The sequence below is a fragment of the Rhinoderma darwinii genome, chromosome 2 (assembly GCF_050947455.1).
Source record: "Rhinoderma darwinii isolate aRhiDar2 chromosome 2, aRhiDar2.hap1, whole genome shotgun sequence".
Taxonomy (NCBI): domain Eukaryota; kingdom Metazoa; phylum Chordata; class Amphibia; order Anura; family Rhinodermatidae; genus Rhinoderma; species Rhinoderma darwinii.
Window position 1 is genome coordinate 464,194,947 of NC_134688.1, and position 21,460 is coordinate 464,216,406.

Genomic DNA, 21,460 nt, shown 5'->3' on the forward strand with positions numbered 1-21,460 from the left:
TTTTTTGCTGACGTCAAAAACGCGTGACCCGCTGTACACGGAACTGCAACCTAAGTAAAACGCTGCGTTATTTACGTGCGCAGAACTGACACGTTGGTGTGAATCTAGCGTTAACCTCCAGGAATATAAAGTGTTAACCACTAAACCACCCGGGGCTGCCTTCGATATTCTAGTGTTTATTTTTTTTATTTCAGGGTTATTACAAATGTAGATATGTCCATGAAAGACTTGAATTACGTTGAACTATTAGAGAATCTTGCAGATCTTTTTAAGAAAGTGGCGGTGAGTACTTTGTAACCCAATGGTGATTTCAATCAAATTTTAAATCCCATTTATCGCTCGCTCAGCTGGTCAATGGTTAGACCAGTTCTTGACCTGTGTTTCCCAACCAGCGTCCTGTGCAAATCTGTGGTTTCCTGGAACCTTGTCAGAAAGTGGGGATGATGTTCACTGGGTAGGGGGCAAAACAAGCAATTTAAAAGGGTTGCACCATCGGGACTCCCCTCTCAGACTAGAGATCCTCTGACCAGCAGCAGATCGGGCGGACTTGTGCTGTCCATGGTTGGCCATTCATCTGAATGCAGGGAAATGAGCAGCAGGGGGAGGGGGGGGGGGGTCCCGGTAGCCTGCGGCTCTCAGATTAAAGGTTTTCTGTGATGATTAACCCTTTAATGCTTTCTCTACCCTCACATTGGTGGTGCTGAGATCGGTGCACGTTTTTGTTAAATGTGTCCCAATGTTCAGCACTAGAGGTGGGAGTATGTGACGTGCGATAGGAGTTGACTGATCCATGTCAGTAAAGGGTAACCCGGGATGGGAGAACGTCAGGCAGATGATCCCTACGTAATAAAAGGGGTAGGTAATTGCTGCCCTAAAGAATAAAAAGTGACGTAGGCACCAACGGTATGCAGTGTGTGTGTGGTGATAGGTATATAAAGAAATACATATGATCTATCTTAAGGATACTCTATAGATAACATGTAGCATATCGAAATGTACGCTTATGTAACTACATGTATGTGTAAGGCTGGCGGAGTACTGACCCGGAGTTATTCTCATTTCAGAATAGTCCCCGCTTTATTGACGATGTACTGAGAATAGGACATCTCATGGACACAGTAAGTAACATTCATGGGAAAATAGAACTGCTGTTGGCAAAAGTGGGGATTTGACGGTCTATTAGTTGGTGTATTTGGGATTGTAAAAACTTTTGAGGAGTTGATTGAAAAAAATGTCTAAAGAATTACAATGATTAGCTGAAACCAGAATACCCCTTTAAGGGAAATCTACTGTTCTGCTAATTTTCCAGCCTAGATCTAGAAACAGAATTGCCATTTCTGAAGCTTTACATTGGGTGCAGACGACTGGAGACCAACTTACGTATAAAAAAATCACAGACTCGCAGGAACGTCTTCGTAATATAGCCCTTTTCACTTTCTTTTACCAATGTAAGTAATGAAGCTGCTAAATAAAATAAAATCATAAAATCTGACCGGCGTGGTGATGTACACTCTAAATGACTGTTTTGTTTTTTTTGTGTTTTTTTAATAAAACCAATAGATTCCTTTTTATTAATCAAGATGGGGGAGGAGTGCTGTCGAATGACTGATAAACTAAAAATGCATTCGTGTGAAAAATGTGACGAGGTAAGAGCAGGGAGATGTGTCCGTACGACAGTGACGTAACTGCGCCATAGTTGCAAAGCCTTTTTCCAACGCTGAAATGTCTTGTGCCTAGTGTAGGGCCTGTGGCGGGTGATGCGGGACATCATTTTTTTTTTTTTTTATATAAAAATCACTGTCATGCACTGCCCCGAAGCCCCTGCACTAGGCAGCACACGGCATGTCAATTTAGCCCGAAGTGTTCCTTTAAGTGTTCAGTTGTTTCTTGGTAATATTTCTGTGAAACCGTTATCTATATGGCCACTATTAAAGGGAATGTGTCGCTAGAAATTATTATTTTTTTAGTTATTATTTGAGTGATTAAACATTGTTTTAATTTTTTGAATTTTTTCACAAGTCAGGAAATGTTATAAATTAGATTCTAATTTATAACGTTTCCATGTGCTGGTCACTAGAGGGAGCAGTTCCCAAAGTTGCAGCATGGTCACTGTGGTAAAGCAACCTCATTGCTTTATGTTGCAAATTTGAGGTAGACTCACTCTAGTGTCCTCACACAATCCCCCCTCCCTTATTCCGGCTAGTGCCAGGAGAAGGAGGGGGTTGAATCTTCAAACATCCTACATTGTGTGCCGCCATTTTCTGTGCGACTGCACAGTGTAGGAGGATTAGATACAGGGCTCAGCAGACAGTATCACACGAACATACATGAACATAATACACACATCACATACATGAACATGACTTACCTGCTCCTGCCACCTCCGCTCCTATTCCTTGCGCCTTCGCTTCCTTGAACATACGGCCGGAAACCGCAGCCGGAAGTCGTCATCTTACTGTCCGGCAGCAGCTTCCGGTCCACATGAAAATGGCGCCGGATTTCGCTCTGCTAACTAGCTTAGTTTTGGTCTGTGTGGGAGCGGCACATGCGCCGTTCCCACACAGACGGCGTACGCTGCAATGAATGGAACGGCTCCCGTTGGCATTCCCTATGGGGTTGTATGTGCCGTATTCCATCTCTGTATGTGTCGTTAATCGGCACATACATAGATGGGAAAAAAATGGCAGCCCCCATAGAGAAGTAAAAGTAAGAAAAAAAAAATAAGTAGAACACAAATAAATAAAATTTATTTTAATATCACACTAAAAGCAATATTATAAAAAAAAATGTCGACACCTTCCCTTTAAAGACTTGTCTCAATAAGACACCCTCTGTCTATATTCCCCATTAGGTCATATAGAGGGTCCTTTGCGCTTTTAGCTAGAACGGAGAGTGTCTTTTGCCACCCAGTAGTCTCTTGCATGGCTGGCCAGTCATTTGACCGCTATGCATGTACGTGAGTACAGTGGCTAAAGGGCATTATCCGTATTTGAGCAATCAGACGTGTCGATCAGCCGATTGCCGCTCTGTCTGGGTTTCTTATTAAAGAAGGAATGGTCTTCTGAGACATCCCCTTTTAAAGCGCACTTGTTGGCTCTCCTGACATGTCTATTTCATGGTTTAAGTAGTTTTTATTGAACATTACAACATAGGGCTGGGCAATTAATCTAAAATAAAAAGAAACGGAAGTTCAGCGCAATTAAGTGACGTCATCTTGCGAATTTTTGTTTGATCAATTTATTTTTTCCAGGCTTAAACTGTATCTGCATCTTCAGGACGCAGATACATTAATACACAAGAAACTAAGGAGTCATAAACTATTACCAATATTTCAAAGTGTAAAAAAAATTCTAATTTTATTAAATGACAACACTTATAAAATAGAGTTCGCAGATACAGTTGAATCCAATGGTAGGGCAGGGGACTGTAAGGTCCCTTCTCTACCATTCACTGTGTATCGCCAGACTCTAGGCAGTGACGTCATTGCGCCTGTCTGTGCCGCACAGACCGGAGGAGCAGAGGGATCTCCTCAACTCGTCATTGGGACGGGCATAGGTGAGTAGTATGTATGTTATTACTTTTATCAGGCACTATTGGGCTGTGTGGGGGAAGCTATAGGGGCATTATACTGCATGGAAGTCTGTTATGTGGTCATTATACTGTGTGGAGGGCAGCTATAGGGGAGCATTATGCTGTGTGGAGGGCAGTTATAGGGGGGATTATACTGTGTGGAGGGCAATTATAGGGGGGATTATACTGTGTGGAAAGCAGCTATAGGGGAGCATTATGCTGTGTGGAGGGCAGTTATGGGGGGATTATAATGTGGAGGGCAGTTATAGGGGGGATTATACTGTGTGGAGGGCATCTATAGGGGAGCATTATGCTGTGTGGAGGGCAGTTATGAGGGGATTATAATGTGGAGGGCAGTTATAGGGGGGATTATACTGTGTGGAGGGCAGTTATAGGGGGGATTATACTGTGTGGAGGGCAGTTATAGGGGGGATTATACTGTGGAGTGCAGTTATAGGGGGGATTATACTGTGGAGTGCAGTTATAGGGGGGATTATACTGTGGAGGGCAGTTATAGGGGGATTATGCTGTGTGGAGGGCAGTTATAGGGGGCATTATGCTATGGGGAGGGCAGTTATGGGGGGCATTATGCTGTGTGGCGGGCAGTTATGGGGGGCATTATGCTGTGTGGAGGGCAGTTATGGGGGGCATTATGTGGGGAGCACTATGGGGGCAAAATAATGTGTGGGGGCAGTGTCGGGGTATATTATATGCAGTAGTATACAGCAGGCTCAGGGGGTATATTATATGCAGTGGTGTAGCATGCAAATAGGGGGCGTGACATAAAAAGGGGTGTGGCCTAAATAGTTGCTCGAGATGTATGTGCGATTAATCGTGTGTTTGATTAAGGTCATAATTGGCCGGCCTGATTCCAATATATAAATACATCTTCTAGCACCAGTCAAAAATGAGATGGAACCGAAGTGCCATCTCCTAAAATAAGAAGACATGTCTATTTTAATCCATCCCCATGAGGTAATTATGCAAATTTTCTTAGATTTGTGTTGTGCAGATCCTCTTGCTGTTCCTCCTGGAAATGTATAAATACAATTGTAACCATTACTCCTTGTCAATGGGGCGTGTTCCTACTCTCTGATTCCAATCGGTGCTGACAATGTCACATTCTACTGACAAAAGGATTGGTAACGTCCTGTTGTCACTTTAGTCCTACTTTCCAGGAGGAATAACAGAGGAACTGCACAACGCAGTGTTCTATGAACAAATGCTCTAGGAATTGTTGTTTTATGGAAAATACAAGCATTTACTAAAACAGACATGACGGGAGAGGTGACAGGTCATCGTAGTTTTAAATGATTTTACATATAAAATATTTCAGATTTGTACTCCAACATGGCTGTCCTTCAATGTTTCAGGAATGTGACAGAAAGAAGCTTTGCGGTAATACAGCCTTCGAGAGGGGACAGTTTGACCGTGCCATTGAGTATTACTCTGCAGCAGTACTATACGGGTAACTTTTTACTTTTCTACTTTCCTAGTATGAGAGAGAGGGATGGATGTAAACGGAGATTAAAACAATGGGGTCGATTTATTAAAACTGGCGCAAAGGAAAAGTGGACCAGTTGCCCAAAGCAACCAATCTGGTTGCAGCTTTCATTTAAAAAACAAAAAACAAAACAAAAACCTCTGAAAAATTAGTTTAAATCCGGTTGCTATGGGCATCTGCTCCATAGAAACCAATTAGATTCCTTTGCACGAGTTGTAATAAACAGCCCAAAATGTTTTAATTCTTTCTATTGGACCGATCAGGAGATGACATATTGTTGTTTTTCCTCTCTTAAGCCCCAATAATCACATCTTGTACAGTAACCGAGCGCTCTGCTTTATTCGTCTGGAGCATTATCGGTAAGTCATGTTTATGTGTATATTACAAATACAGCTAGCACTGCGGGACGATTATAAATGTTACCTAATTACCATTACCAGGTTACCAACATTACCATAGTTGGCGTTTTAACCAAGATATCCTGCGTTAATCTTTCTTTCGGATATTCCCTTTTTGATATTGTCGCAATCGGATGCGTTGATTTAGGGGGGTCTCACAGCTGGGGCAAAAGGGAAGTGAAAACAAATCATGATGCGGCGCCACTTGATATAACACAATATCGTACCACTGACAATAGGTGAGGAAGGAGGCTCTGCTTCTTCCTCCCTCTCCCTGACTACAGCACTTGTCACAGAGCATGCCCACTACACTACAGCACTTGTCAAAGAGCATGCCCACTACACTACAGCACTTGTCACAGAGCATGCCCACTACACTACAGCACTTGTCAAAGAGCATGCCCACTACACTACAGCACTTGTCAAAGAGCATGCCCACTACACTACAGCACTTGTCACAGAGCATGCCCACTACACTACAGCACTTGTCACAGAGCATGCCCACTACACTACAGCACTTGTCAAAGAGCATGCCCACTACACTACAGCACTTGTCAAAGAGCATGCCCACTACACTACAGCACTTGTCACAGAGCATGCCCACTACACTACAGCACTTGTCACAGAGCATGCCCACTACACTACAGCACTTGTCAAAGAGCATGCCCACTACACTACAGCATTTAAAAAAAAAATATCAAAATTTCTCTTTTTAAAGCCTCATTAAATCCTGAAATATTGATAGAAAAAAAAGGCCTCAAAGATTTATAAACCTATATATGGCAAGATTCACGAGCTCGGACATATTACATGTCTGACATTTGCATCATAACAATAAATCCCTTATTATTTGCAGTTCGCTCTGTTATAGGTTGTGATGCTGATGTCTTCATTTTTTTTTTTTTAATTGAAACAAAATCTATTGTAGGAAGGCGCTACGTGATGGGAAGAGAGCAGTTATACTAAAGAACACCTGGCCAAAGGTGGGTATGATCTGCATTCACTTCCTTGTTTTAAGGTCGTTTCTAAACCGGTTTTCACGCTGAATTATGTTCACACCGGGTGGATCCGCTGCGTAAAAACACACGTTGTATCCACACTGGTCGCGGCAGGGAATTCTGGTCCAATAAGCGCACCAAATTGGGTTGTTCGCTGCAGAAAACTGCACGTAAAAAAGTTTCATACTTCCCCGTAGTGACGCATCCTGCAGCCCAGCCTCCTAGGATGACTTTTCATCCCATGTGACCACTGCAGCCTGTGATTGGTTGCAGTGGTCACATGGGATGTAAAGACGAACAAGCGCAGAATTCTGGGTAAGTATAAGATTTTAAAAAATAATAATAATAATTGAGTTGTGTTTTTTGCAGCGGAATCGTAGCTTTTCTGCAGCAAAAAAGCAACATCTGTTTGTTGCGGGTTTTACCTCCCCCGTTGAATTAGAGAAGGAACTTACAAGAAAAAAAGCAGTGATTTGGTTGAAAAAAACGTACCATAGGTCAATTTCTGAGCGTTTTTTTTTTGTTTGTTTTTTTCACTCATTTACGCAGCGTGTGGATAAGATTTGTTCAAATCTTACCCACTACGCTGCCGGTTTTCCGCAACTAAATTGCGGAAAATCTGCAATCTTTACGCTACGTGTGAACCCGGTCTAAAGCTGGCAATACATTTTAGACTGCTGTCGGCGGAGCGCTCGTTCGGCTGAGCGTGCGTGTGTTCTCGGGGAGAACGAACAAAAGCATTGGACATGTTTAAAATAAACATTCCCGACCCTTCTATCCCCCGACTTGTGCCGTTGTCGGGGGAGAGTTGGGTAACGGCCATACACATTAGTTGACTGGTCCTGCCTAAGGCTGGGTTCACACAAGCACATTAACGTCCGTAATGGACGGACGTATTTCGGCCAGAAGTCCCGGACAGAACACAGTGCAGGGAGCCGGGCTCCTAGCATCATAGTTATGTACGATGCTAGGAGTCCCTGCCTCTGCGTGGAACTACTGTCCCGTATTGAAAACATGATTACAGTACGGGACAGTTGTCCTGCAGCGAGGCAGGGACTCATAGCGTCGTACATAACTATGATGCTAGGAGCCCGGCTCCCTGCACTGTGTTCTGTCCGGGACTTGCGGCCGAAATACGTCCGTCCATTACGGACGTTAATGTGCTTGTGTGAACCCAGCCTAAATCGGCGGGTTCGGCTGACCTATATCTAATGTGTGTGGCCGGCTTAAAGAGGACCGGTCAGGGCTTTTTTTTTGGTAAACCACATAATATGCTAATTTTGAGTTAAGGTACAGAGAGGAGGAGAATTCATCTCTCCTCAGTAGGCGTTGCCTTCTGCTTCACTCTGTCCAATCAGAGCTGGTATTCTGCACCACTGAGGCTGTCCACTGTGACGCTGTCCAATCAGAGCTGGTATTCTGCGCCACTGTGAGGCTGTCTTCTCTGATTGGACAGCGTCACAGTGATCGAGGAGGAAATGCCCACTGAGGGGAGAGGTGGTCTCCTCTCTGTAGCTTTGCTCAAAATTAGCATATTAGGCACCAATATATTGGGCTACGCGACCATTGACTTCAATGCAGAAAAAAGTGGGGTTTTTTTAAACGCGTTTCGCTAGGAACATTTCCGTTCGGGCCATGGGAACATTTTCTAAAATGGTTTCGTTAAGTAGAATAAAAAAAAAAGCAATTGTGATCTCAATGCTAAATTTGTGAACTGCACCAAAACGCAAAAAAAACGTCTGTCCGATATTGTTTTCTCCAGTCTTTTGCTGCGTTTCTACATCTCTATACGGTTTACGTAATGCTCGCGCTTTCTCCTAATCTTAAGGGTACGTTCACACGGCCTATTTTCAGCTGAACGCCTTCCAAACACCTGCCCATTGATTTCAATGGGAAAAATTGCGTTCTGTTCCCACGGGTTGTTTTTTTTTGTTTTTTTTTTTAAAACGCCCCGTAAAAAAAAAGTGCATCTTGAGCCGTTTTTGGAGACTTTTTCATTGGGTCAATAGAAAACCGCTCCAAAAACGGCCGTAAAAAAAAACGCTTCATGAGTAAAAAAAATGGCTGAAAATCAGAAGCTATTTTCCCTTGAATACGGCGCCATATTTTACAGCCGTTTTTTGTTAAGCGTGTGAGTATACCTGTAGGGTATATTTACCTGATCCACATTTATCTTTGTTTACATAATTTTTTTGACGCCTTTTTATGACTAATGTGCGCCAATTTTGCAGCTTCTCACTTGCTAAATTTGAAGTGGTAAGTAAAGTAAGCTGGTCTCCCAGGAGACGGTCAAATTGGCACAAAATGATGACGCACGTTTGGCTTTAACATACGTAAATTAGTTCAAAAAGCGCCAAATTTAAGAGGCAGCGCCTTTTTAATAAATTTGGCACAGGTCACGCCAAATATCCTCCGCTTTGATGTAAAATACGCAATTCGTAATTGTGAACCAATGTTTTTGGCAGAGCACATTTTTGGTAATGTTTTCCCAAAATCCTGGCAAAAACCACGATATGACCACAACGGTGGCGAATTTGAGTCGTTTTTTGGTCGATATTAGAGTGTATTTACAGACGCCGTTCTGTTACAAAAAAGTTGTGTTTTTTTTTTTAAGAAGCTTCTACATTTTTTTTGATATCGCGACCATAAACGCCACAAAAATGACACGTGTAAACGCTTTTCGCCTGGGATCGCACATGCCGTTTTTGGTGTTTTTATTGCTAAACCAAGTATTAAATAAAATAGAGATGTAGAAATTTTTCCTTTTGTGTTCCGCTTCGAGATTTCCCACCCAAAGTCTACGCGTGTCATGACAGCCTTTTTTTTGTCATTACAAACTGTTGTCTGGCAAGCCAGCGTTTCTCCCGCCATCAGCTCAGCCATTGAGCAGGCCGGGCTCGGGTCACATGACAGGCCTCGGCAGTCGGCGCTGTAGCTCGTCCCTCGCACGGCATGTTGTGTCCCGTCAGCCAATGAAAACGCAGGAAGCGGGTCACATGGGAGAAGTTCCGGCTGTGTAGTTACTGAGGCGTCTCGGCAGCTTCCCATCCTCTGTCCCCCGCAGCTCGCCCTTCGTTGCGCCCCCCCCCCCCAGCTCGCCTGTCACCCCCTGCTGCCCATCAGCTGTCAGCGCTTCACCTCAGAGCTGTCAATGAGATAATATGGCGGAGCAAGTGAGTGCGGAGCTCGTGAACCTCTCCAGGAAGAAGATCAAGAAAATGAAGGTTTGTGTGTCCTGCGCGATGTCGCGGCCAATTAACCCCTTCGGGACAGGCCTTTTTTGAGTTTCGTTTTTCACTTCCCGCCTTCTAAGTGCCATAACTGTTTTATTTTTCCGTCAGTAGAGCGGAGTGAGGGCTTATTATTTGCGGGGGGAGTTGTAGATTCCATTTAAAGTACCATAAAATGTACTGGGAAACGGAAAAAATATTATTTGTGGGCTGAAATTGGGAAAAACTGATTCCTCCATAGTTTTTTGGGTTTGTTTTACGGCGTTCACCGTGCGAGTTAAGTAACGCTATATTGTAGTAGTTCAGAGTTTTACGGACGCGGCGATACCAACTTTGTTTTACTTTTTTATTTTCTACATTACTTTTGAGGAAAAATTGGAAAAGTTTTTTTTTTTTTCACTACTAAAAACTTTATTTAACTTTTTTTGTTTTAGGCCCCATGCACACAACCGTGCCCGTAATCATAGCCCACGATTGCGGGCACGGCCGTCCGCATTTTCGGGCTGTGCTCCAATACAAAGTATAAGAGCACGGCCCGAAAAATAGGACATCCCGGCACGGACACCTATCCGTATCGCTACGGAAAGGTGTCCCCAACCAATCGAACCGAATGGGTCCGTAAAACCGCGGACTGCGGTACGGTTTGCGGTTTTACGGTGGTCTGCATGGGGCCTCACACAATCTATTAGTTCTCATAGGGGACTTTAACCAGTATATTGTCATTTTTACAGGCTTCTTTTTAAGAGGCTGAGTAAAGGCATACCTGGGGGGCCTTCATTAGGCCCCTGGGCTGCCATGACCACTATCGGCAGCCCCCGAACGCGTTGCCGGGGCAGGGGATGAGCTGTCAGTGGAGGCCGCTCCTCTTTTTCATGCCTCAGATGCTGTGGTTGCAATTGACTGCAGCATTTGAGGGGTTAAACGGCCAGGAACAGGGCGATCGCCGCTCCCAGCTGTTAGTCCCGGGTGTCAACTGTAAAACACAGCCGACACCCGCAGTGTATGGAGTGGAAAACAAAGTGACGTCTATTTGTAATGTGGTTTCCGTACCAAAAAAAAACGCGTCGTGTAGCCCCACACCGATTAGATCCATTGAATGGGGCATAACCGTGGCGAAAATCTAACAGTCAGCCCTGAATTTTCAGGCAAATCCGCAACAGATCCTGCCGATAAACCGCGTGCGAACCACAGCCGGTGCGATCACATGTTACTGATCCCGCAAAATATAACCATCTTTCAATTGTAATAGGGCCGTTCTTCACACCTATGACTCTCCATGTTGCGTCCGTGTGGTTTCCGTTTTTCACTTCCTGGTTTTACTTTTTTTTTTTCCTCCACTTCTGCAGATGTGATTAACGCACAGCACACAGAGGTTGTCAATGTGCGGCCCGTTTTTTTTACACACTATTCTTTAATGGGCGAGTCTGGTATGTAAAAACGGACCAGAATAGGTCATGCGGTGAGTTTCACGCAACGGGCACCCGTGTTTTTCACAGAGTACAGGTGTGAATGGCCCATTGAATTGCATTGGTCAGTGTGCAGTCCATTACTTAAACGGACAGCACACAGACGTGAAAAACGTTCATACATGTTATGGCGCCCCCTGTTGTCTTTCAAGACCACCTCTGAGTGTCAACATGTGTACAGTGCCGGTGAGAATAGGATCCGGGCGGGAGGACTGGGCATCTGCAAGCATTAAGTGGGCGTTCTGAGAGAGAATTACAATACCAATAGGGGGCGCCGTAACAAGTATAGAACGGCACAGCCGCATTTTCTTTTACAAAGATTCCAACTGAAATTTTTCTCTTGTTTGATCTAACTGGGAAATGTAGAAATTAATCTTGGAACAACCTCTTCATTGCAGAACTGGTCAGGGCACATAGCTGGGTGTTTGGCTACAACAATTTGCAATGCTTGAGCGCTCACTTAGGTCCAATTCACATCTGCATTGGAGGTTTCGTTAGGGGCCCCCATCGCAGATTCTGCCAAAAATACCGGCAACCATAGCGCAGCATGCCAACCAGATCCCCCCCCCGATGGAACCCATTAGTCATGGGTTCCGTCGGCCGCTGGTGGTGTCAGGGGTGCAACTACGTCAGTGCTTCCAGTTATTCCCTTGTTCTTCTCTGATGGACGCAGATGTGACTAGGCAATATACTGACCGTTCTCTGTATGTTATATAAATAACTGACATGTATTATGTACACTTAAAACATACTACAAAAACTGATCTGTCATCTAAGGCCCCGTTCACACGAACGTATTTTTGAGGGTGAATTACGGCCCCATTCATTTCAATGGGCCCATGCACGCCACTGTGGTTTCCACGGTCCGTGCATTGCCCAGGAGCCTCGACCGCAAAAAGATAGGACATGTCTTATTACGGTCCAGGCTCATAGAAATGAATTCACGCGGCTATGAGCATGGAACGCGATTTGTGGGCAGCCCGCGGGTGATACTCCACAGCTGCCCGAGCCGAAGATCGCGGCCGTGCACACCACTACGGTCGTGTGCATGAGGCCTAAATATTCTGCTCTGTTTAAATTGGTTGATCGCTTTAAGCCTTGTATACAGTTTTTTTTAAATTTTTTTCTCAAATTCTTGTCGCGGTAAATAACGCTTTCTCTGTCTCCCATTGATTTTAATGGGGGGGGGGGGGGTCAGTGGCGGAACCGCGGCAAGAAAGAGCATGCTGCTTTTTTTTTTTTTTTTTACCGCTAGCAGCTAAAAACAGCCGCGGGAAAAAAATCTGACACTAATTGAAATCAATGGGAGGCGGTTACGGCAGTTTTTTGCCGCTGATTCAGACGTGGTAACCGCGTCAAAATAAGTGTAAAAAAACCCCTCAGTGTGAACTGGGCCTAAGATCATTTTTAAAGGATTTGTCCTGCTCTTGTGTAAACTTATTCTTTTATTTATTATGTATTTGTTCATTAGTATGCACCATACATGTGACCTATTTTAAGTTTTGTAACCAAACTTTATGGAACGTTATTTATTTGACTTCTTTTAGGGCCACTATCGGTTCTCTGAAGCTCTTTATTTACTCGGGGAAACAGAACATGCAGTCTCATCAAATGAAAAGGCGCAGGAGTTGTGCAGACTTTGTCCTGAGGGTATCCGTGACCTAATCCAGCAACACGCCAGATTCATCAAACATATGGAGGCGGCAGAAAGTGAAGGTGACCGTCTTTATATTGGTGTTCATTCCTTTCTATAACAGTCCGCCACGTATTCTAGTTTCTTCTTACTTAAGAGATTTCTCAATGAAATGGATAGAAACAAGAAGCCGTATCGATTAGTATGGCCTCGTGTACTAATTGGGTTCAGCACTTCTACTGTTTTTAGCGTTTATGTACCTTTTAGCCTCTTAACCCCATAGTGACCACCAATAAACCTTCTCACGTCGGTCACTAAGGGGCCTTAGGCTAGGCTGCCGTGAAAAGGCAGTGGCCTAGCCTAAGTCCTGCACGGATATCCCGGCAGGCTGGTGCTCGGCTGTCTGACCGCTGGGCTCCTGCTCTAATGGTAGCGATTTGAAGTTCCCTTCTATCGTGGCTGTTTAACCTGTCACCAGCCTTAACCTATAACCTATTAAACTAGTAATACCTGGTGGAAGTGGGTGAAAATATCTTATGTAACCTATAATTAATCTTCTAAGTAGGCTCGGTACCTTTTAGTATTCTATTTTTATTTTTTTTTATCCCTGCGCCATATGCTAATGAGCATAACTCATTTCTTCATTCAAAAAGAGTCATATCTTCATTCCTCGAGCCTTTCCGAGTGAACCCTTTTGATCGACCTCTCCTCCCCCCCCCTGTACACACGAAATCCTGTTCTGGTGCGTGTGCACAACGGGACACCATAGCGACGCAGGCGCAACTAGATTTGAGGCCCTGGACGAAGCAGGGAACGGTATCCTTCGTATCATATGCCGAAATTTTGGCATTCAGGGCGGGCCAGTTTTCTGCGGTGGGTGGAACGAACGAGACTGCCGGATTATTACCATACAAGGCACAAAATATTTTCAGACCGTTCTTTACGGTCGGAGGAGGAGTTTCGGAGAGGGGATAACCGCAATGAACTTTTGACAGTAGCGGCCAGCCAGGGATGAGGAGAGTTCAATAGGTGAAATGCTGGTGACAGGTTCCCTTTTAAATGCTGAGGTCAATAGTGACCGCGGCATTGAAGTGGTTTACAGAGGGAGGGGGCTCTTTCAATCACCCATCGGCGGCCTGCAAATGCATTTGCGGGTGTCCTATGGGGTGCCATGGCAGCCGGGGGGCCTAACAAAGGCCCCCAGGCCTTCCCTGGCCATATGTCTATTAGGCCATTCTAGAGTCATGGCCTAATAGATTACCCGTCAGTTTTACACGGACAGGCAATAATTCTTTGGTATACGAAGTATATAAAGCGTATCTGCGATCAAAGGATCGCATAGTGAAGTCCCCTGGTGGGCCTGAAAAAATAATTAGTTCCTGTTAAATAAAAATGTATTCATAAAGATGCACAGTAAAAAAAAAAAAAAAAAAACACTTTCCTTTTAAAGAGTGGTTTTATTTAGTAGAAGTGCAAAAAAAAAAAAAATACACGCACGGTATCACAGCGATTTTGTAATTACCCAAACAATAGACCTAACATGTAATTTAAGCCGCAAGGTGAGTTTGCAACTTTTTTTCCGTTGCCCCCAAAAAAGTAATAATAAAAGTTAATAAGTCCCATGTACCGATGAAAACTACGTCTTGTCCCGCAAAAAGCAAGCCCACATACCGCTACATTTACGGAATTGCCACTGTATTGCTGTTGTTGCATATAATTTATTTTTGTTTTATTTACCTCAGACTACTGAACCGTACCAGGTGTGAAGACCTAATGGAATAATAATCCCCACAAACAAACACACGAAGACCCTTTTCACATTTTATTTTGATGTTTTTTTTTTTTTGGTTTTCCTTTTAAAAAGCATAACGCTTTAATTTATTTGGCAACCTCTCTCTAGGCTCCACTTTTTGGCATGCAAAAAAGTAATCAAAGTGTGAACGAGTAGGGAACAGAGATTTCAGCTCCGCAGTCTACTGTAATGCTGTAAACTTGGGGATGTGCGACTTTTGAAGGGAATTTGGTAGATGTTTCGAGGCCTCAAGAGCGAAATAGGGGAGGGGAAGGGCACTATAAACATAACTTTTGTCTTGGTCGTGCAAGTTGCCATGTTTGATTCCCCTGGCACCGCGATTTCAAGTGCCTCTAAGGCAGGTAATTGATGTGGAAGTGCTCCTGCACCGCCTGGTCTGGTCTGGTTTAGAGACACTTGCGATCGCTGCGCTGGGAGAATCAAACGTCACAACTTGCGTGACTAAGACGAAATGTATTCTTACAATTCCCTCCCCTGTATCACTCTGTCTCAAAACTGCTGACCGTTTCCTTTTAACTCATTAACGCACCTTGTGCAGGGTTAAAGTATGGAACAGGCTCACGCTCTAAGCCTGCTTCGTACGCTGCGGTTAGAGCTGACACCTCACCCTAACAGCCAGGAATAGAGATCGCTGTGATCGTGGCCGTTTAACCACTTGGATGCTGCGATCAATATTGACCACAGCATCTAAGCCGTTAGAAAGAGGGCGGGCCCCCGTGACGGGATCGCTGGGTGCAGATGGTTGTCATGCCAGGTCTGCCGTCTTCATGCCTCTATTAAGCCCTATCTCCGGCAGGGCTTAACAGGAGCCTGTAAAAATGACAATGCACTGCAATACATTTAGTATTGCACCGTATTGTTTCAGCGATCTGACAATCGCTCGTTCAAATCTCCCTAAGGGGACTAATGAAAAGTATAAAAAAATTTGTTATGTTTTTTCTTTTTTTCCCTAAAGTAATGTTAAAAAAAATAAGTTAATATAATTGTCGCCGTATCGATAAAAGTCCGAACTATGTCAATATAAGGGCATGTTCACATGCAGAGTCAAAGTCTCAAAATACGGAGCTGTTTTCAAGGGAAAACGGCTCCAGATTTTCAGATGTTTTTTGTGCCACTTGCGTTTTTACGGCCGTTTTTTGAGCTTTTTTTCAATATTCTATGGAAAAGGGCTCCAAAAACGGACCATGAAGTGTCCTGCACTCCTTTTTTCTCGGCCGTTTTTTACGCGTAAAAAAAGGCCGCGATAAACGCTTCCGATTTTTCGGCCGTTTACGGCTCGAAAAACGGCTGAAAATAGGTCGTGTGAACATACCCTAACGTTTTTTAATCTGCTCGGTGAACACCTTAAAAGCACCCAACTTGCTATTTTTTGGTCGCCTTAAATCCCCAAGAAAATGGAATAGAAGGTGATCAGAGTCTCATGTACCCAAAAACTACAGCTCGCCCCGCAATAAATAATCCCTCACACCGCTAAATCGATGGAACAATAAAACCTGTATGTCTCTCAATGTGTTGACACAAGACAAAAAAGTTTCTAAAACAATCGTTTATTTTCAAAAGTGGCAAAACATAAAAGTAACATAAATTTGATATCGCTGTAATTGTATCAAGTGAACAGGTCGTTTTTACCGCACATTGAACGCCGTTAAAATGAAACCCCCAAAAAAGTTAGCCATCGCTGTGCTTTTGTTTTTTTTCCATTTCACCCCACAAATAATCATTTTTTTTTTCCCTTTCCCAGTGCATTACTTGGTACATTAATTAAATGGTGCCATAAAAAACTGCAACTTGTCCCGCAAAAAACAAGCCCTCAAACGGCTATGTCGACCAAATAAAGTTATGACTTTTAGAAGGCGGAGTGTGAAAAACTGAAAAATAAAAATGGCTTGGACTTTAAGGGGTTAAAAATCAAGATTTCCAACCAAAGCATATTGTGGGTCCCACCCTTAGGACCCGCATCTATCAGACATTGATGGGAATACCCTCCTTAAGTTGGTTGTAAACCCCAAAACATAAGTTGCATAAGTAGTGTTTGTAAAGGTATCTGTTTGCTTATATATTGTTTTTTTTTTTTTTTTTTTTTGTCCTTCCAATGGCTACTAGGGATAAAAGTGAAGAAAAACTCTAAAAAGAAAAGTACCACTGAGAAGAAGTAAGTAATCTGTATTATTAACCCCGAGTTGGGTGTTTTTGTGTTCTTTATGGAGCGTTTTGTCAGTCGCCCCTGTGAAGCCTCTTAAGCAATGATTTACAGACGTGAACATTTTGTAATAATCACGGAATGCTAATATTTTGTGAGGATTGTCATAGGTTTGGTTAGTGTTGCCGAACTTTATTCCCATCAACTTTGTGAAATTGCCTTTTCACTAAAGAATTTGCTAAATATACTCGCACACGATCAGACCACTCCAGTTTCCATTCCGATTTTAGTTTGTTCCAAAAGTACAGCACTTGTGTATATAATATATCGACTACAGAGGAATACGTTGGAGTTGTGTCACAACAAAGGCTCACACTCCCTTGGCCACCTTACTAATTAAAGGAACACTAAGGCTATGTTCACACGGGGTATTTTGCCGAGTTTTTTGACGCGGAAACCGCGTCGCAAAAACGGCCCGAGAACACCTCCCATTGATTTCAATGGGAGGCGTCGGCGTCTTTTTCCCGCGAGCAGTAAAACTGCCTCGCGGGAAAAAGAAGCGACATGCCCTATCTTCGGGCGCTTCCGCCTCTGACCTCCCATTGACTTCAATGGGAGGCAGGAGAAAGCGTATTTCTCGCTGTTTTATGCCCGCCGCGCTCAATGGCCGCGGGCGAAAAACGGCGCGATAATTGCCGCGAAAATCGGCGTGCAGGGAGAGGAATATCTGCCTCAAAGTTCCAAACGGTTTTTTGAGGCAGATATTCCTCCCCCAAAATACTCTGTGTGAACATAGCCTAAATGTAGAAAATACACACAAAATAAACAATGGCAGCAATTTCTCCATTGAACTTTCTTTTCTTTCATCCTCTTTTGTCTCAAATTGCAATTAAAACGGAGAAATATATAAAAAAAAAATCTGTCTCCCGGGAGATCAGCCATATCCCTCCCTTCTCTTTTTACATTCTTGTGTCTGGCTAAGAGACAACTGTCTGCAGCAGAAGCCTCTCCCACTGCTCTGTCTGTAATAGGACACACAGATTAAGCCCTGCCCCTTATTCTGCGGCAAGTTTATCTCCTGTGCTCTCTTATTCATTTGTAGCTTTAGTGTCTATTTAATTACTTAATAATGTTTCTCTATGCCGAATATGACTTTTAACCACAAAACTACCCACACTAATTTGCACTACTTCCTTTATTGTAAATGCAGAACTCAACTATCTTACAGGAATTCTCAAAAGTAACTGAGGTGTGAGCTAAGGCCTCGTTTACATCTGCGTTGGGGTGACGTTCCGTCTGAGCTTTCCGTCAGAACGGGACCCTGAGCAGACACAAACGGGAACCAGAGGTTTCTGTTTCCATCACCATTGATTTCAATGGAGACGTATGCGGTGCCCGTGGTTTCAGTTTGTCTGTGTTTCGGACCCGTCGTTTTGCCGGAAGCAATAGAGCAGCAATAGCGTAGTCGACTACGCTATTGCTTCCGGCAAAACTACAGTTTGATGGAAACGGAAACCCCTGGTTTCTGTCGGTGTCTGCTCAGGGTCCCGTTCTGACGGAAACCTCAGTCAGAACGGGACCCCAACGTAGACGTGAACGAAGCCTTATGAGTAAGCATGACTATTGTCCTATCTCACTATTCTTTCATTGTCCATTCATGTGGATTTTGTTTCTCAAGGATTGCAGCCCAGTTCACATCTGTTGTAGAAAACAAAGACATTAAGGATACACCAAGCAAATGGGAAGATATTCCTGAGAAGGTATGCATTTGTTGAGTGTGTAAATATTTCACCATAGTCCTCGCACACCTCCTGTATAACATGTTAAAGCGGACCGGTCACCTATCCGAACACGTCTGACTTCGTAAATACTTGAATTCCCCATAAAATATCAATTCTGAAGTATGAATTCTTAGAGGAACAGTACAATGGCAGAGTTCTGTTTTTCACTTGGAAATATAAGAAAGAAATACAACAATTAGTTGTAAATTTATACGTTAGTTTCCAGGAGGAGGAACAGCACAATACAAAGTTCTGAGGAAACATGTACCAGAATTGTTTCAGGGTATGTTCACACAGGCAGAAAATTCTGGCTGGAAAAAATCAGCTCCGTTCTTTTTGAAGTGTTTTTTTCACCACTTTTGTTTTTTGTAAGCGATCTCCAACAGAAAGATGGAATAACCGCGAGCGTTTGTGCCAAAAAACGAGCAAAAATAGTGTATTTCCGTCTCCCCTTGATTTCAATGGGGTTTTTGAGGCCGAAAACGCGTCAGGATAGTGTTCGTTGCTTTTTCCAGTGAGGTTTTTTTTTTTTTTTTTTTGCTCGCGGTAAAAAAAAATGCCTCCACTTCCAATGGGAGTCAATTTTGGTCGGTTTTTGCCACGGTTTCCGCGGCAAAAAAACTCAGTGTGAACAGGGCACTATGGGGGAATCCAAGTATTAACCAAAACAAACTCTTATCTTTACACTTAGGAGCCGAAGTGTGTTTGTTTTTGTTTTTTGTAGTCTGGTGCCCTGCTACCCAATTTTTGTGAAAATTTATATAAATATAAGACGCGCCTTTTAAGTTTTAGCATAGAAGCTTTTCCATGATGTGACCAGACCTTTTGTCTAATTGAATAGCAGTAAACGTCACAGCTAAAAAAATCTTCGTCTAGCTAGCGTCTGTTCATAACATTTCTGCTTTATCACTTGTTGTTGGGGTGCCTTTCATTAGTATTTGTTTGCACTGTGGAAACGAGCAAGTGGAAAAACACAAATGCAAACATTTATGTCTAAAGATATTTATATAAAGATCAAACTACTTTTCCCCAATTAAAACACATTTAAGTGTCACTCCCCCATCCCCGATGTAATGCTGGAGCCGCTGACAGACTTCTGGATAATAGGCGGGACTTGTCATTTCTGCGTGCTCAGTAAACTACAGATCCCATCATGCACTTCGTTCCGCCATCTAATGTGTGTCCCCGCCTACACAAAATACTGTTTACTGCATTCCCGGCGCTCTGAGACACACAGCACTACTTTCACAATGGCCACAAGTGCCCCCAATAATAGAAACGTTTTTTTCCATTGGTGAATCAGTGAGTAGCGTGCGATAGCGAATAGCTAGCGACATACTATAATTCAGGTTTGCGAGCTATTACAATGCGCAAGTGCTGTGAAACTGAGTCAGAGATGCCGCTGTTGAAGAAGGGGGCTGGCTTACTTCTGCAGGGACATCAGTGTCACCCCCCCCCCCCCCCCCCAGTGGTTACGTGGGATGATGACACGTCTAGTGGTGAGGCCGCGCTCGGTCATGTGGGCTTGTGTCAGCGCGTCATCTCTTCAGACAGAATTACAGGACTTCCGGTGACCCAGCAGCATATTGTTAAACGAAGAAACGACACCTTACCGCAAAGACGTGTACATTAGGAAGTGTGCCCGTATTTAACATTGTTTTCATTTGGAGAACATTTTTTTTCTCCCTGGATAACCCCTTTAATACTATATAATGCTGTCATCTTTTCCTTATGTTAAAGAAAATTGTACCGTTTTGAGGCTTCAAAACTACTGACCGAGCGATATAGGGGAGGGGGAGGACATTGGAAGCATGCCATTTGTCTTGGTCATGCAAGTTGCATGGCTGAGAAATCAATGATTAATTCCCCCGGCGCCGCGGTCACGGAGGCGGGACTTGATGTGTAAGTGCTCCGGGCTTCTCACTGTGCGCTACAAGCTCCGCCCTTCTGCTCTTAGTGACCGCTCTGGCAGTCCCCTGATTGGTTACTAAAGCCGTCACTCAGAGCAGAGAGTGGCACTTGCGACCACCACATTGGGGAATTAAACAAGGATTTCTTGGTCATGCAACTTATCGGGGCAAATGGTAGGTTTCTAATGCCACCCCCCTCCCCTATGGCAGTTCTGAGGCTGTAAAACATCTGGCAGATTTTCTTTTAAATGGGCAGTTTGGAAGGATTCAGAGTGTATGTGGTGTTGCTGGTGCCTGCAGACATGACGACGTCCATAATGACACTAGTGGCAAAGTAACGTGCTGCACTCCACCAGTTATAATAATTATAAACGATTGTGGCAGACAGAGACTGAGATTTGATATGATCTCAGAAATTTCCTGTGACCTGATGAGGACCCCCGTACCTTGTATGGGCAGACAGTCCAGGGACCATGGAAGAAACCAAGGGCTGTCTGACCATAAAACACCAAAGTTTGAACAGCACATTCCAGCAAAATGAAACAAAACGCGTATGCAGGTGCAAGAACGCCTGTGACTGCAAATATACAGCACACAAGAGAATGGCCACCGCACACTGTGAACACTAATGGCACTAAATATAAATAAATCTGCATTCCTGCTGAATCTACTTACAATAGTGCGGTTCTTAGTGCACATTTTGATCTAAGTGTGTGAGCCGTAGGTTTATTAAAGAAAAAAAAAATCAAACTAAAGAAAAGTAGTATAGGAGCAGAGATGCTGTTCTTCACTATGGCTGCTATGCAGTGGGCGGAGCCGTCTGCTTCCGGCTCCAACTACTTCGTATTGTTCAAAACATCCGGAGGCAGCTGGAAACAGCTGATTGGTGCGTGGTCCGGATCATATATACATGACCCATCCCGTGGCTAGGTCCTCGGTTGTCCGGTCGTGGACAACCCCTTTAAGGCCGTCAGAATGCAAAGCGGCAAAATCAAAAATTATTCAAAATGGCCTGGT

General features: G+C 43.8%; 1 protein-coding gene across 2 annotated transcripts in view; it reads left to right on the plus strand.

Moving 5' to 3' along the window:
• The window catches only part of TTC3 (tetratricopeptide repeat domain 3), an 86,527-nt gene that overhangs the window by 12,929 nt on the left and 52,138 nt on the right, over nt 1-21,460 (plus strand). The window contains exons 5-14 of one of the 2 annotated variants that reach the window (XM_075854601.1): nt 195-282; nt 1,065-1,118; nt 1,310-1,448; nt 1,561-1,646; nt 4,944-5,038; nt 5,371-5,433; nt 6,401-6,455; nt 12,714-12,882; nt 16,716-16,764; nt 18,431-18,512. In XM_075854601.1, coding sequence (XP_075710716.1) covers nt 195-282; nt 1,065-1,118; nt 1,310-1,448; nt 1,561-1,646; nt 4,944-5,038; nt 5,371-5,433; nt 6,401-6,455; nt 12,714-12,882; nt 16,716-16,764; nt 18,431-18,512 — 880 coding nt within the window. Of the gene's footprint in view, nt 1-194; nt 283-1,064; nt 1,119-1,309; nt 1,449-1,560; nt 1,647-4,943; nt 5,039-5,370; nt 5,434-6,400; nt 6,456-9,470; nt 9,695-12,713; nt 12,883-16,715; nt 16,765-18,430; nt 18,513-21,460 lie in introns of those variants that run through there. The other variant, XM_075854602.1, reaches the window with a different exon arrangement.